This window comes from Dromiciops gliroides, chromosome 1 (assembly GCF_019393635.1).
Source record: "Dromiciops gliroides isolate mDroGli1 chromosome 1, mDroGli1.pri, whole genome shotgun sequence".
Taxonomy (NCBI): domain Eukaryota; kingdom Metazoa; phylum Chordata; class Mammalia; order Microbiotheria; family Microbiotheriidae; genus Dromiciops; species Dromiciops gliroides.
The window spans coordinates 673,438,011-673,454,257 of NC_057861.1; the positions used below are offsets into that span (position 1 = coordinate 673,438,011).

Below are 16,247 nucleotides of genomic sequence, written 5' to 3' on the forward strand. Positions count from 1 at the left end.
TATATATATACTCTCACCTAGCTATCTCAGTAGATGGGTACACTCACTAAAGTAGGTGAAAACACGTTATCTATAAACTTTGGCTTTTCTCTGAATCTGTTTCCAGAAAAAAAGGGTACATTCTGTGGGCTCAGAAGAATGGAATTACCTCCAAAATTTCCAAAGAGGGCTAGAAAGCACATAATTAACTGGCAAACAGAAATAAAAGGTAGGAAGTACTTGAAGGCATCTCTGGGTACATTTCTTCCCATATGTTCTCTGGCATCAGTCACTTCTATCTATCCAGTCTGTTAAGGGCTATAATTCTAGCTAAACTGTCTAAAATATTTAATGAGTGGTCGCCAATAAATTATAAGCTTTAGCAAGAGTTAGACTTTTAAGCATTTATTAAGGAGAATAAGAATTTGGTAAAGAGAGAGAAAGGCCTAGATTCCTATCTATTAAAAGGGAGAGCACATTTCTAGCTCCACTCTCCACCAGAGTCCAAAGGAAAGAGAGCCAGACCAAGAGCTACTCTCTTCCTTCTTCCTCCCACTACCCAACGTCACTTCCTGATGCCAAAGAAAAGACTCCTGGTCTTGCCCTCAAAGACCTTCACTTCATGGGTGGAACTCTTCTACAGTAAGTCTCCAGCAGGTGGCATCATTCCAATCGTTACAAGTCCATTTCTTAATTAATTTTGTCACTTAGTTTTATCACTGTGCTTGCTGATTCCTTCACATAAACTAAACCAGAACATATCGGTTTAATAGGACTCATATCTGGAAGGGAAATTAGAAATACTCTTAACACTTTCATTTATGAGTTAAAGAAAATAAGGACCTATACAGGGAACTGATTTGCCTAAGGTTACACAAGCCAGTAGGAGAGTAAGGTTTTGAGCCCAAGACCAGTGATGCCAAAATGAATAAAAAACAAGTGATATGCAAAAAGCAGGCAAAGCACTTAATATATGTTCATTTTATTTGAGTACTACTGCACTATAACTGCTATCTTAAAATATTCTATTATTCTCTTAAAACATGGTAAAACCACATGAAAAAGCCTGAGATTTGAAATGTTTTGAAGTTTAGGTTTTATACTGGCATCCCCACACATTCTGTGTCATCCACAAATTTTCACTGGACAATGCTGAGGAGGATTTTACTAACTTTCAAGTTCATTTCCCACGAGGGTGGTGGAGGTATGAATGCACAATCCCCCAACAAGGAAAGGGAAAGACTGTCACTAATTCAGATAAAGATCATCTTGGTCCTAAAACCACCATGTTATGTTTTCTCTCTTCAGGAACTCAAGATAGCGGCAGCAAACAAGTCACTTTGGCCAGGAGGGCGACTGACTCACCGAGTGATGTGACACGAGGCTGAACATCCTTCAGAACTTCATGAAGCCACTCCGTGAACCGGACATAATAGAGATCTGAAAATATGTCATCTACTCGGCCATTTTCAAAAAGATACTACAAAAGAAACAGAGTCACAGTAGAAACGAGCAATTTCCTAGGCTAGTTCTTTCCAAAGAAGATGTAAGAAAGAGAAACACACCAGACTAGGTTTCTTCCACTTCCAAGGACATCTCTTGGCCAATAGCCACTGGAGGTTGATGAGGCTTGATATGAACTAGGGCAGATCACGGGCGGGGGTGGGGGGGGCCGCGGAACCTTCCCCACTGTGGGAATCACTGCTGATGGACAGCAGCATCTGGCGTTATCTCTGCCTTAGTAATATTGTCTATACAACTTCCATCCCCCTTCCTGCCCATGAATTTCAAGTACCCACATGCTTCCTGAGGTAGGATGTGTTCTTAAAGAGGAACCCTCCAAGGAGGGGCTGCTTCCTTTTGTGATCCTCTCATCCACTTCACTGTTCACTGTTTGCAGGAAGCTGAGGGGTTGGCAGTCCAACCCTGCGTCCTTCTGATGCTGCCTCCACCATATGACTGTCTCCTCCCTTTTCTGCATTTGCTCCGGATCCTCTCATTAAATGGACATTCATAAAAATTTAATTTATTTTTTGTTACAAAAAAGACAAGAGGTTTAATAAATCCTCTCAGGTAGGCAGAATAGTCCTTGCCCATAAAACACATAAGTTAAACTGTACAGCAGACTAAACAAAGGGCGCTTTGGAATTAGGTTTCTCTATCCCAGCCAGACTGCTTACTCCCTTCTCTGTGCCTGGTCAATTCCTTTTCCTTTTGAAATTTCTTGTACTATTCAATTTTTCAGTGGCTTTTCACAATTCTAAATCCAATGTTTCTAAAACAACATCATTCTGTTCTTTCAGGGCTATTATATTCTTTATCCATTATTTCCTTTGATTTTCACAATTACTCCCATTAAGTATACCTGGTAGTTATTATCATGCCCAATTCACAGAAAGGGCATCTCTGTAAAGGTTCAGAAAGATTTAAGTGACTTACTGGAAGCAACATGAAACAATGAAGTAAGTAGCATTGGGCTAGACTGGCAGAAGACCTGGGTTCAAATCCCATCACCAGTCTAGAACTCAGCTTCCTCCTCTGTACCTACCTTAGAGTGGTAAAGGCCTACATTCAAGTCTTGCCTCTGAAACACAGTGCAGTGTGACACTGGACAAGTCATTTACCCTCAGTACCCCCTGGCAACTTTCTAAGTCCCCTAGACCAATGAAATCAAAAAGTCCTGTTAAAACAAACAAAAACATAAAGGAGTTTGGACGAGATGGCTCCTGAGATCCTTTCTGGCTCTAGTTCTGTGGCCTGTAGGAATCATTTCATGACCACACAGAGGTAGATGCTAGATGAGAACCCAGATTTCTTGCCTTACTCAGGACTATATTGACTATACTGAGTTGTGGTGTGCTTAAAATCTGTATGTGTGGGGGCAGCTAGGTGGCGCAGTGGATAAAGCACCGGCCCTGGATTCAGGAGTACCTGAATTCAAATCCAGCCTCAGACACTTGACACTTACTAGCTGTGTGACCCTGGGCAAGTCACTTAATTCCCACTGCCCGCCCCCCCCCCCCCGAAAAAAATTCTATATGTGTTTTCTGAAACTCTTAAAATTTAGTTCTCCCACTATGTTCTATAACAAAATGTCATAAATGCACCTAAGCTAAAACACATTTCTATAGTGTATAGGGTAGTAAGCCCATCACGCAAAATGTTACGCCTTTTCATTTCATTGGTTGGTAAAGAAAAAGGCAAATAAGTAGCACAAACCTTGTGTTAAAACGAACACAAAGGACATCTGTAAAGTGGTTCGCCGATTTCCATTAAATAAATAGTGTTAAATAAAAATCAAAAGATTGAGAAATAAATAATAGACTGATTAGCATCACATTACTTTTCTTTCACTGAAAAAAAAAAAATCAAAGCATTCAGTTTGAATTAAAAACCTGAACCAGCCCTATTATTCTACCCTCATGCAAGTCCTAGCTGGAATTAGAGATAAAATACAACTCTGGGAAGATTTCTGACTCCTACCTTTTGAATACACAGGAAGATATAGTACAGCACATCTGGGTCATATGGTTCACCTTCTCCATTTCGAGCCTCCCGTGTCATTAAGCATAGACCATAATTCAACTCTGCCACCGCTGAGGAGATAAGATCTTCCTGGAACCTCAGTAGCTGGCGACCTGAAATGGAAGTTACAAAGATTAGCAAGTCAACCAGCTGTGCCTGTTCCATAAAAACCCTCTTATCGAAGTCAGGACATGCAAAGTGAAGACTTCCAGCAGATTCACTGTAACTAGCTATGATTTGGTGTTTCCTCTTCTTGTTCAATTCCACTCCATTACCAGTTGCTTATTACAGCTTTAGAAGAGGAATTATCATTTCTGTCAGAGGGAGGTACATAGAACAGTGGATATAGTGCTGGGCATGGAATCAGGAAGACCTGAGGTAATGTCCAGCCTTAGTTAACTAGCTATGTGACTATGGATAGGTCATTTGACCTCTGTCTACCTCAGTTTCCCAAACTGTAAAATGGGGGTATAATATATTGATCTCTCATGAAGAATAAATGAGATAATTTTTATGAAGTGCAGATTAAATGAGGTATTTGTAAGGTGTGAAGCATAGTGCCTGAACTACAGTAGGTGCTTAAAAAAATCCTTCTTTCCTTCTACCAGAGACAGGCAAAATACTTCTAAGTAAGCTCCAAATGTCCAATTATACAGATGGCTTTCCAATACAAATCTGAGAGACGAAAGCAGAAAAACAGTTCAAAGGAGCATGCATGGGCATTATAAGGCTAGGGAATAATGACAGCTGACAATTACAGAATGCTTTAAAGTGCACAAAGTAGTTGATAAGATAGTATTTCATTTGAGTTTTACAGCTATCCTGTAGGAGAAATGCCACAGATAGGATTTATCCCCACCTTGGGAGATGTGGTAACTGGGGCTCAGAAGAGTTAAGTGGCTTGCCCAGTGAGCAGAGAACTACTAACTGGCAGAACTTTAAGACTCCAAGTTCAATCCTCTTCCCAATACACCATGCCTGTCGTTAAATACCATTTGGGTCCCATCTTCTAATAACTGCCAACATGAACCAATAGTTTCCATCTCTCTCCTGAAGGTTCACCTATACAAGGTAACTCCTTCACCTGGAATAATCTCCCAGGTCAAGATCATTTGCCTCAAACTCTGCAATATATACATTTGAGATGCATCTACCAAAGGACACAAAATGTCAAATGGTTAAACATGTAATAATAGCTCAAAGTTAGCAGGACAGGAATAAAGTAATAAGAATAAAGGATTAAAAATAAATTCTGTAGTATCTATAATGCCTCCTGTAATCAAGTCCATCAATCTCTTAAATCATCTGGGAAGTGTCCAATTTTCCCCCAAAGAAATGATATAATCGGACTAATCTGGGATAAGAGGAGGAAAAATAATTAATCTTACAAAATTTGCTTTTGTTGTCCCTCTCCCCTTATTTTCTGTCCTCTTGCATGCCAGGAGTGAAAGGTGAGTTGGTAGTAAAAGGATCAAACAGCCACAAACACTTACGGCCAATGGGTGCAAGTCGGTTCTGGGCATCCTTCTCCAATTCAGCGTTTTTAGTCTGGGCCCAGCTTTTCCAAACTTCAAGACCTTCTTCTGGCTTCAGAGAATTGGGGAGAAGGAGCTCTGGTGAAGGCTGTGGCTGGGCTTGTGGTTCAACTTCAGCAACTTGGACGGTTTGAGCCTGTGACAGATAATTCATAAAGCATCACAATCCCGGGTTCTTTCAGAAATGAAACGAGCTCTGCCAATGAGCAACCCCCTGTGTTACTTGGCTAAAGTTCTTTCTCCACTCAGGTCTTGATTTCCTTATCTATAATAAAAAGGGGTTGGACGAGATAAATCAGAGGTTTTTAACCTGAGCTCTGAAAACTTGTGGGGCTTTTTGGGGAAAAAAATGTTAATTGTATTTCAGTGACTGGTTTCCTTTGTAATTTTATGTATTTTATTTTATGAATTTAAAAATATTGTTCTGAGGAGTCCCCAGACTATACCAGACTGCCAAAGGCATTCATGATACAACAAACAAAAACACAACCACCACCTAACAATCTCTGGACTAGATGATCTCTAAGAACCCACCAAACTAGCTTTAAATTTATGATCCTAAGGATATCCTTAAAACAAGCCAGAGCATAAATATCATTCATCTCTTATGTACTAGGTTAGGAATATAGCTCACCCTTTTGGTCATTTTACATCTTAGAATCCACCTGAAGCCCTTCTAAATCTCTCCCTCAATGAAAACATTCTTCTAGCTCTTAAAAGTAAAATCATGTTACTTGTTATAGGCAACAAATATCTTTCTTACACCTCACATTCCCAATGGAGTTAACTCTAAAATTATACTGCCCTAGATCAAACAGAAAAGAATATGCCTATTGGAGATAGGACATGATTGAAGCTTTATCCATTTTCTCCACATGGATGAAAAATAGCCGGTCATCCATTCAACTTTTACGACAGACAGGCTTTCCCTTGCTGGAGGAAAGACAGATTACTATTGTAGAAACAAATTAGTATTAGACATATTACATATACATGTAATAAAATAGCTAAGCTGGGATTTAAATAGACATCTTCTGACCTCAAATTCAATGTTCTTTCCATTATACCACGGTATTTTGTCCAAATAAATGGATTTACATATGAAGATTATGTTATTTCTCTTTGGCTTAATTTCCTCATCTCTGAAACAATCAATTTGTACTAGATGACCTCTAAGATATTCATCAACTAACATTTTATGAACCAATGAATAATTTAAGGCAAGAACAAAGAGAAAACAAAAGAATACAGGAACGTATTTATTACAAATCAAAAGGTGCAGAGTTTCTCACCAAAAAAAGTTAAGGAGGAAGCCATAGCATCCTATGGTTAGCAATGGAATTCTGATGCATTTGCAGCAATCTACATTTTCAGAATCTTATATATTTGTTTTCTCTCCTGATAGATTTTGGATATCAGAGACAGAAATAAAAAATTTTTCCCAAATGAAAATTTTCTACTTATCTTAACTACAGTGTACAACAAATGATATGAACAGGTTTTCTGGATAAAATGGCTGCCTGAATGGAAGTTCCAATACCCCTAGTCCAGCAAAAACCTAAAAATAGCACCAGACTGAAAAAAAATAAAGACTAAGAAACTCAATAAGAGCATAGCAAGCAACTTCTTCCATTGCAGACCTGCACAAAGTTAGCCAAAAGCCTGCAGGCAATAGAAAAGGACCAGTACCAGAAAAGCCAGTGCTCTTGTTCAGGCAAATAAACTAAGAGCCTTGCAGAAGATGGTGGGTCAAATAGCTGTGTAGACTGCAAGGCTTTGTATCCAGAAGCAGTAAGAGTAGAAGCTCCCCTGAGAAAGCCTCAGGGTGGTTGATAACCACTAGGAGAAATAGTAACCAGAGTGGTATCACTACACTCTGAGTTCCATTGCACTCAGTCATGAGATGTCATTACAGGGCTCTAAAGATCTATGGGTCCTAAACATTAAAGAGCCATGTGAGAAAATAATGGCCCTCTGGGACCCCCCCCCCACCAGAGGGAGCCTGGCCTGACCTCTTTTAAGGCCAACCCAGAGTCAAGAGAATTACAAAGGAAATGTAGATTGACCTTGCTGACTACCTAAAAGAAGTTAATTCACCTAGACACCCCAAGTCATGTCAGACAACAGACTTGAATGTTACTGGCCAATTAGCTTGGATCAATGTGCAGTGACCCACCTCTACCTGAGAGAGGATAAAAAAACCCTTGGGGCAAGGGACCTCACTCTCTTCTCTGGCTGGGTCTCTCTTCTTTCTCCCATGCCCTTGCTCTCTATCCTAGGTATGTAGGGCTTCTGAACTTTCAGAGCCATGTGCTCTCTCTTAGTAACATTTAATATGCCACAAAGACTTGTGCTCTAGCCTCTAATTTATAAGTAGAAATATATTAGAAACCAGCTAAGTTCCTTAAAACTTGGGACAGAGATACGCATCCCCATATAATTTCAAACGACATAGGCAGATGGACTAACTCAGGAATGTAGAAGTCAGTCAGTTCAGGAACTCAGGGCAGACACCAAACAGGGCCAACAACCAGTTCCAAAAGCAAAGCAGGAATGATGAAGCCTGGTCCTGGCATGAAGCCCCAAATTCAGGAAATAAATATTGGTGAGATGAGTAAACCAAAGAAGATACCAACCAATATAAAAAAAAGATCACTGTAGATCCAAAGACATATATAAAGATAAGAGACAGATATGTAAATCCAACCTAGAAGGAGAACTACAAGTGGAAACTACAAGGAAAAATGGATGTTCCATAAGGACTACAGGAATATTTAGAAGAAATAAAGCAAAAGATTAAAATATGAAATAATCTAGAAAAAAGAATCTGAAGAACAAGCCTAGCATTAGAAAGTAGTGAAAACCAGGGGCACTAGGTGGCACAGTGGATAAAGCACTGGCCTTGGATTCAGGAGGACCTGAGTTCAAATCCAGTCTCAGACACTTGACACTTAACTAGCTGTGTGACCTTGGGCAAGTCACTTAACCCTCCTTGCCCCATCAAAAAAACAAACAAAAAAGAAAGTAATGAAAGCCTCCCTAAAAACTAGAACAGATTAAAAAGAAATCAATTACACGAGACAAGAAATATTAACAGAAAATGTAAAAAAACCCACCAAAACAACAAAAAACTCTGGAAAAAAAATACAGAGTATGTAAGATATCTGCTATCAAAAACAACAGATGAAGAAAACTAGTCAAGGAAGAATAATTTTAGAATCATCACACTCCTTAAAACAATTAATTAAACTTCAAAATTAAAGGTCTGGGGCAGCTAGGTGGCACAGTGGATAGAGCACTGGCCCTGGAGTCAGGAGTACCTGAGTTCAAATCCGACCTCAGACACTTACAAGTACTAGCTGTGTGACCCTGGGCAAGTCACTTAACACCAAATGTCTCACGAAAAAAAAACAACAACAACAACAACAAAAAAAAACAAAAAACAAATTAAAGGTCTCATCCAAAATCTAGAAATTCCAGGGAAAAGAAAAAAAATGCCGTAAACATCCAGAAAGAAGCAATTCAGATACCAAATAACCATAATGAGTATTACATAGGATCTGGCAGTTTCTACAATAAATGAGGAGAAATCTTGGAATACAATATTAATATTGCAAAAGGTAAAAGAGATAGGCATGATATGGTATTAATGATGTGGTCACCCTCTAATAGGAGAAGGAAGGTGGCAGAGTCAAGACCACAGAGTAAGAAAAAGCATTTTTGCCCAGCTCACTCAGCACATCACCTGAAAATGTGTTTAACTGAATTCTAATTGGAAAATGCCAAGAAAAAAAAATCAATTCAGCTAAGGGAGATAGAGAGGTCTGCTGACACTGGTGTGGGGGCTGGCACAAACAAGTGGGCAGTAGGTACATAAAGGAGAATTGTAATACACAGGGACTAAGAGAGAGCACTGAGACAAGAAAAATTGCCCAGGTATAGTGAGATTACATTGTGATATGGTGGGAAAATGGGGTACAGGGTGGGGTAGGAGTTGGGGTTCTTAGGAATTCCTCTTTAAAGAATTACACTTTCTTGCACACAAAACGTAGTCAGAATAAGGAGGTAGTTTATTTAGGAGCAAGGGAAGAGAAGGGTGGGGGGAGGGAAACCATGAAAGAAATCCTTGGACTTTTCATGGGGAGACTGGCATAAAGCACATGGCTCAGAGGTACCAAATCTCCTTGAACAGGAGACTGGAAGGTACTTTTATAGAGGACTGATGGGGGTGGACCATCTGCCCTGAAAAGTTCCTTTAGTGAGAGAGGACCATCTCCCACTGGTGGTAGCTGGGGGAATTGGGTGAGGAGTGGAGGACCATCCCCCACTGGTAGTGACTAGAGGAATTGGGTGAGGGGTGGCTACAGATCCCTCTTCATAACACAAAGGCCACAGCCACACCCAAATTTATCTCCCCAGGGTAAGGGAGACCAGAATGAAGGGTAGGATTCCTAAACTAGCTCAGATTTGGTTCAGCTTATCTCTTCTAGGCGTTATCTGTCCTCTGGTTTAGTTTCTCAAGGAAAAGATTCCTTGGTGTGCCCCAGAGAAGTTCTGGGGTGCTTTGCACCCCATGACAATTGGATCCCTGAACTGCTGCATGGGGTGCAGGAATGGGTACCATGTGGCAGATGTCACTCATTACCCACTTCTGGGTCACAGATCCAGGGGGTAGAGGAGTGGTCACAAGCAAGAGGGGCTCCAGATAAGTAATGAGTAGGAAAAAAGTTCTGGAAATGTAGCTGTACAGCTCTAACTCCAGCAGCAAGCAGCAACTCAGTTCTAGCCTTTTGGCTAACACATAAGCAGCAGAATAATAAAGGCAGGAGTCTCAGAACAAAGTTTAGGGAGCGATTCAGTAACAATCCAGCAGAAGAGTACTGAAACTTAACTACCCACATTCCAGTACATGCAAACCTGGGTCAGGAAGGGGCAGCCTTTAGACCAGGACGGCAGTAAACTGACATCTTCCCTAATCACACCATTTTAGTAGCACTGAAAAAATGTAAGGCCCCAGCTGGAACTATAAAAGCAGGAGGAGGATAGGCGCTCAGGCCAAAATTCATCCAGAAGCATGCAGAGCCCAGAATTAACATAAAGTCCAAAATCAAGAAAGAAGCTGAAAGAATGAGCAAACAAACAAAAGAACTTGACCATGAGATACTATAGTGATAGATAAGCTCAAGACACAAATAGAAGAAAAAGTACATGACTTGAATCTAACCTAATGACTTTACGAAACATCAAGAAATAATAATAAAAGGCAAAATATTGAAAAAACAGAAGAAAATGCAAAGTATCCCATAAGAAAAACAACTGACCTGGAAAACAGATTGAGAAGAAGAGATAATTTAAAAATCATTGGGCTACCTGAAAGCAATGAACAGAAAAGGGGCACAGAGATCTTATTTTAAGAAATCATAAAGGAAAACTTTCTAGTTATCATAGAAGCATAGGGGCCCAAAATAAAAATCTAAAAAACTGATCAGTCAAAATAAATTCCAGGAATATTATAGCCAAAATCCAGAGTTTCAAAGTCAAAGAATAGGGAGAAAGAAAAAATTGTGGAGTGACAATAAAGATCATAAAAGATTTAGCAGCCACTACTATAAAGTAGCAGAGAACTTAAAGTATGATATTCCAAAATGCAAAGGATCTAGGATTACAACTAAGAATAATCAACCCAGAAAAACTGAGCATAATCTTAAAAAGGTGTCTGAGGCTGGATTTGAACTCAGGTTCTCCTGAATCCAGGGCCACTGCTTTAGTTTGGATTTTGTAAAGAACTGTTATTTGAGGTCACTGGCCTGGGGCTCCACAAACCGCAAGGTGCCCCACCCATTGGTTGTAGCCCTTGCCATGGCCCTGGCACCTCTAGTCATCACCACTGGCTGCGGACACCTACATGGGCCTGGCAAAATTATAATGATTGGAAGCCTAGTGAGGGCAGTCATGTGACTGTCAGAGTGGCCAGCCAAATGGCTGGGGGCTGTGTGTGGTCAGCCTGGGGTCTGCTGGGAAGGGAGGATTTCCGCCATTCTAGCTTGAAGCTGGAAAGCAACAGGACGCTGCTGTGTGTTCTCAGCTAATTCCTGGGTGGTAGTGTTACTCAGGTTCTATAATTTCCCTTTTTCCCTTTCCCCATTTTATTTCCTTTCCCTTGATCCTACTGATCCTGTTTGTGTGTTGTTGTTTTTTTCGTTTGTTTTTTGTTTTTTAGTGAGGCAATTGGGGTTAAGTGACTTGCCCAGGGTCACACAGCTAGTAAGTGTTAAGTGTCTGAGGCCAGATTTGAACCCAGGTACTCCTGACTCCAGGGCCGGTGCTCTATCCACTGCGCCACCTAGCCACCCCCTGTGTGTTGTTTTTTTTTAAAGTTCGTTCTTGTTAAAATAAATCCTGTTCTGTTTTGAGGGATGCTGCTGGTCTCCTTCCTTGCCCCAATATTGCAGCGAGCTGCTTAGCTAACAGTCCCCAAATAAAAATTGGTCCCCACAGTTTCAAAAGAATGGAGGGGGAACTAGGTGGAGCAGTGGATAAAGCACTGGCCCTGGATTCAGGAAGACCTTGAGTTCAAATCCGGCCTCAAACACTTGACACTAACTAGCTGTGTGACCCTGGGCAAGTTACTCAACCCTCATTGCCCCACAAAAAAAGAAAAGAAAAGAAACACACTTGAAACAGAAAGATACACATAAAGGTATAAATAAGGCACCAGAGCAGAACATATTTTGCTTCAGCTGAAGTAAAAAAAATAGAGGTGGCAATTGTGATGTTAGACAAGGAAAAGTAAAAATAGACCTAATTAAAAGACATAAACAGAGAAACTACATTTTGCTAAGAGGTACCAAAGAAAATGAAATATCAGTACTGTACATAAATGTACTAAATAACATAACATATAAATTCTTAAAGGAAAAATTAACTGAGTTACAGGAGAAAAGTAAAGTATAATAGTGGGAGATCTCAGTTTACTCCTCCCAGACCTAGATAAATATAACCATAAAATGGGCAAGAAAGAATTTTTGGAGATGAATAAAATTTTAGAAAAGACAAATGGGATAGACCTTTAGATAATGCTAACTGGGAATAGAAATGAGTATACTTTTTTTTTTTTGGAGGGCAATGAGGGTTAAGTGACTTGCCCAGGGTCACACACAGATAGTAGGAGTTTTCTGAAAGCAGTGGGGCGAGATCTTGTTAAGGTAAGTTTGGGATCTGCCTTTAACCCCTGCACTTGGGTTTTGGCTCATCTGGGAGTCTGGCCAGCTCGCCAAACGGAATGGGGGTATTTCAACATTAAAGGACAGCAAGGCTTCAATTATGATATTCAAGAAGGCAAAGGAGCTTGGATTACAACCATGAATCAACTAACCAGTAAAACTGATCATTATCTTTCAGGGGAAAAGATGGACATTCAATGAAATAGGAGACTTCCAAAGTTTCCTGAAGATAAGAACTGAACAGAAAATTTGATCATCAAATACAAAACTCAAGAGAAATATAAAGAAGTAAACAGGAAAAAAAAGTTATTTGATAAGGTTAAACTGTTTACATCCCTATGAGGGAAGAGAATACTTTTAACTCTTAAGATCTGTATCTCTATTAGGGTTTTGTTATTAAATTGACTTCGATGTGATGATATAAAGAAACTTAAGGGGCATAATACAAGGAGAATAGGGGGAAGAGAGGGGAGGGAGAGTGGGGTTAACTATATCATATGAAGAGGCACAAAAAATATCTATTACAGTAGAGGGAAATAACTGAGGGGTAAGCATAGTTTCAATCTTAATTTCATCAGATTTGGTTCAAAGAGGGAATAACACACACCCATTTGGATACAGAAACTTAGTTTGCTCTTTAAGGAAGGGTAAGAGGAAAAGGGTGGTACTGATAGAAGGGAGGACAGAAGCAGGGGAAGAAAGGGGAAAGAAAAAGAAGAGGGGCTGGTAAAAGGGAGGGCAGATTGAGGGAGGTAGTGGTAAAAACAAAACACTGGTAAGGAGGAATAGGGTGAAAGAAGAAAAAGAGTACAAAGGGGAAAAGATGATGAAGGGAAATATATGCTTCAGCTGAAGTTAAAAAAAAAAAGGAGGGGAGAGGCAGCTAGGTGGAGCAGGAATTATAGCACTGGCCCTGGATTCAGGAGGACCTGAGCTCAAATCAAGCCTCAAACACTTGACACTAACTAGCTGTGTGACCCTGGGCAAGTCACTTAACCCTCATTGCCCCACAAAAAACCAAACCAAAACAAACCAAAACAAAAAAAGGAAGGTTAAGCAGTCCTTATTTGTGACCCAGGGCAAGTCACTTAACCCTCATTGCCCCACAAAAAACCAAAACAAAACCAAAACAAAAAAAAGGAAGGTTAAGGAATCCTTATCTCAGACAAAGCAAAAGCAAAAATAGATCTAATTAAAAGAGATAAGGAAACTACATCTTGTTAAAAGGTACAATAGAAAATGAAGTAATTTTATATTTCTAAATACTTACATAAATAAAATAGAAAAAGAGGAAATCAATGAATTGGGAATGCAACTAAAAAAGCTAGAAAAAGAACAAATTAGGGGGCAGCATTTTCAGGATTTGATGCCCATAATGCAATGACCTAATGGGAAATAATAGATATTTGGTTTTGTTTCATAAATTGTTCCTCTAGGGGAAGCTAAGTGGTGCAGTGGATAAATCACTGGCCCTGGATTCAGGAGGACCTGAGTTCAAATCCAGTCTCAGACACTTGACACTAGCTGTGTGACCCTGGGCAAGTTACTTAACACTAAGTGCCCCACAAAAAAACAAAAACAAAATGAAACAAAAAACCCAATTAAATAATAAATTAGAAATCCTGAAAAATCAAAAGCAAGAAAACTATAGATTTAATCAATGAAACTAAGAGCTGGTTTTATGGGAAAAAAAAATCAATAAAATAGATAAAGCTTTAGTTAATTTTGTCATGGGGTGCAGGGCACCACAGAAGTTCTCTGGGGCACACCAAGGAATCTTCTCCTTGAGAAACTAAACCAGAGGACAGATAATGCCTAGAGAGATAAGCTGAACCAAATCTGAGCTAGTTTGGGATTCCTACCCTTCATTCTGGTCTCCCTTATCCATGGGAGATAAATTTGGGTGTGGCTGCGGCCTTTGTGTTATGAAGAGGGATCTGTAGCCACCCCTCACCCAATTCCTCTAGTCACTACCAGTGGGGGATGGTCCTCTCTCACTGAAGGAACTTTTCAGGGCAGATGGTCCACCCCCATCAGTCCTCTATAAAAGTACCTTCCAGTCTCCTGTTCGAGGAGATTTGGTACCTCTGAGCCATGTGCTTTATGCCAGTCTCCCCATGAAAAGTCCAAGGATTTCTTTCATGGTTTCCCTCCCCCCACCCTTCCCTTCCCTTGCTCCTAAATAAACTACCTCCTTATTCTAACTACTTTTGTGTGCAAGAAAGTGTAATTCTTTAAAGAGGAATTCCTAAGAACCCCAACTCCTACCCCACCCTGTACCCCATTTTCCTACCATTACAATTTGATTTAAAAAAACAAAGAAGAGGGGCAGCTAGATGGCGCAGTGGATAGAGTACTGGCCCTGGAGTCAGGAGTACCTGAGTTCAAATCCGGCCTCAGACAGTTAACACTCACTAGCTGTGTGACCCTGGGCAAGTCACTTAACCCCAATTGCCTCACTAAAAAAAAATTTAAAAAAACAAAACAAAACAAAACAAAGAAGAAAACCAAATCACCAGTATCAAAAATGAAAGGGGTGAATTCACCGCCAAATGAAGTAGAAATTAAAGCAATAATTAGGAGCTATTTTACCCAACTTTATGCCAATAAATTTGACAATCTAAATGAAATAGACGAATATTTACGAAAATATAAAGTGCCCTTATTAACAGAACAGGAAATAAAATACTTAAATAAGCCCATCTGAGAAAAAGAAATTGAACAAGCAACCAAAAATCCCCAGGGCCAGATGGGTTTATAAGTGAATTCTATTGGGGGCAGCTAGGTGGTGTAATAGATAAAGCACCAGCCCTGGATTCAGGAAGACCTGAGTTCAAATTTGGCCTCAGACCCTTGACACTAGCTGTGCGACCCTGGGTAATTCACTTAACCTCAATTGCCTCACAAAAACAAAAACACAACAAAACAAAACAAAAAAAAAACCACCAAGTGAATTCTACCAAACATTTAAAGAACAATTAATTCCAATACTATACAAATTATTTGGAAAAATAGGTGGAGGAGTTCTATCACATTCCTTTTATGACTCAACAATGGTGTTGAATGATAAAGACAATTTACAGAGAAATTACTGATCCCCACCTACTTTCCATTCCCAGGTCAATGAATTGCCTGGGGCTAATCAATCTTTGTCAATTGCAGACTCTTAATCCCCTGGAAAAGAAAAGTTTCCCTATCATACTCCCAGGACTTTAGGTTATTATGTAAAAGGACCCATTTACAGTAAGTAGTTTCTATTTAGAATTAAGTAGCTTCTATACTTAACTCAAGAGCTGTCTCATAATTTCCCCAGTTAAAGGTTCATTTACATTAAATAGTTAAGTAGGTTCTATTTGGGAGAAACTTGCTTAACCCAAGGGGAGTCTCATAGGTCCCTTAGTTGTTACCCCATATAAACACTGTCTCCAGTCCCCAACTTTACATTCTTGCTTTGCAATACTGTAATTCCTCTGCCCTGATTAAAGACCTTATTTCTCCTATATTGATTGTTTCATTAATTTCCAGGTTAATTCATAGGGGCTCTTTCCAGGATTTGAAGACTCCATGTCCAGCCAGTCCCTGTTTTTGATCTCTGGATGCTTGGCTTCAGCAGGAATCTTTTGTGTTCCAGCCTGGACTCAAATTAGGAGGCCTGGCCTAGTTAAGGGTCTGTCAAATTCAGAACTTATGCCCTTTTGCCTGAGTTCCTAAAAGCTCTTTGATCGGAGGCCTGGTTATATCCATGGATGACTTGGTAACTGGTGTCCATTTTGACAGGTCCCCCAAAAGGGGATGGCTGCACTTTGCTTTTATGGACCATATGTGGCCAATTTCCAAAAGGACAACTGCTGGATTGTGTTTTCAAATTATGTACTACATGATTGTAAATACTTGGAAAATTAGTAGAGTTCAAGTCTAACCCACAACACTGATGTACACAGTGGGGTGTCTCATTTTTACTCTTGATTCTGCCAACCCCCCCAAA

General features: G+C 39.9%; 1 protein-coding gene across 1 annotated transcript in view; it reads right to left on the reverse strand.

Moving 5' to 3' along the window:
- Positions 1–16,247, reverse strand: part of QRICH1 (glutamine rich 1) — a 72,353-nt gene that overhangs the window by 3,532 nt on the left and 52,574 nt on the right. The window contains exons 5-7 of the mRNA XM_043979935.1: positions 4,998–5,175; positions 3,463–3,617; positions 1,345–1,459 (exon numbers count right to left, since the gene is read on the reverse strand). Of these exons, the coding sequence (XP_043835870.1) occupies positions 1,345–1,459; positions 3,463–3,617; positions 4,998–5,175 (448 nt within the window). The remainder of the gene's footprint in view (positions 1–1,344; positions 1,460–3,462; positions 3,618–4,997; positions 5,176–16,247) is intronic.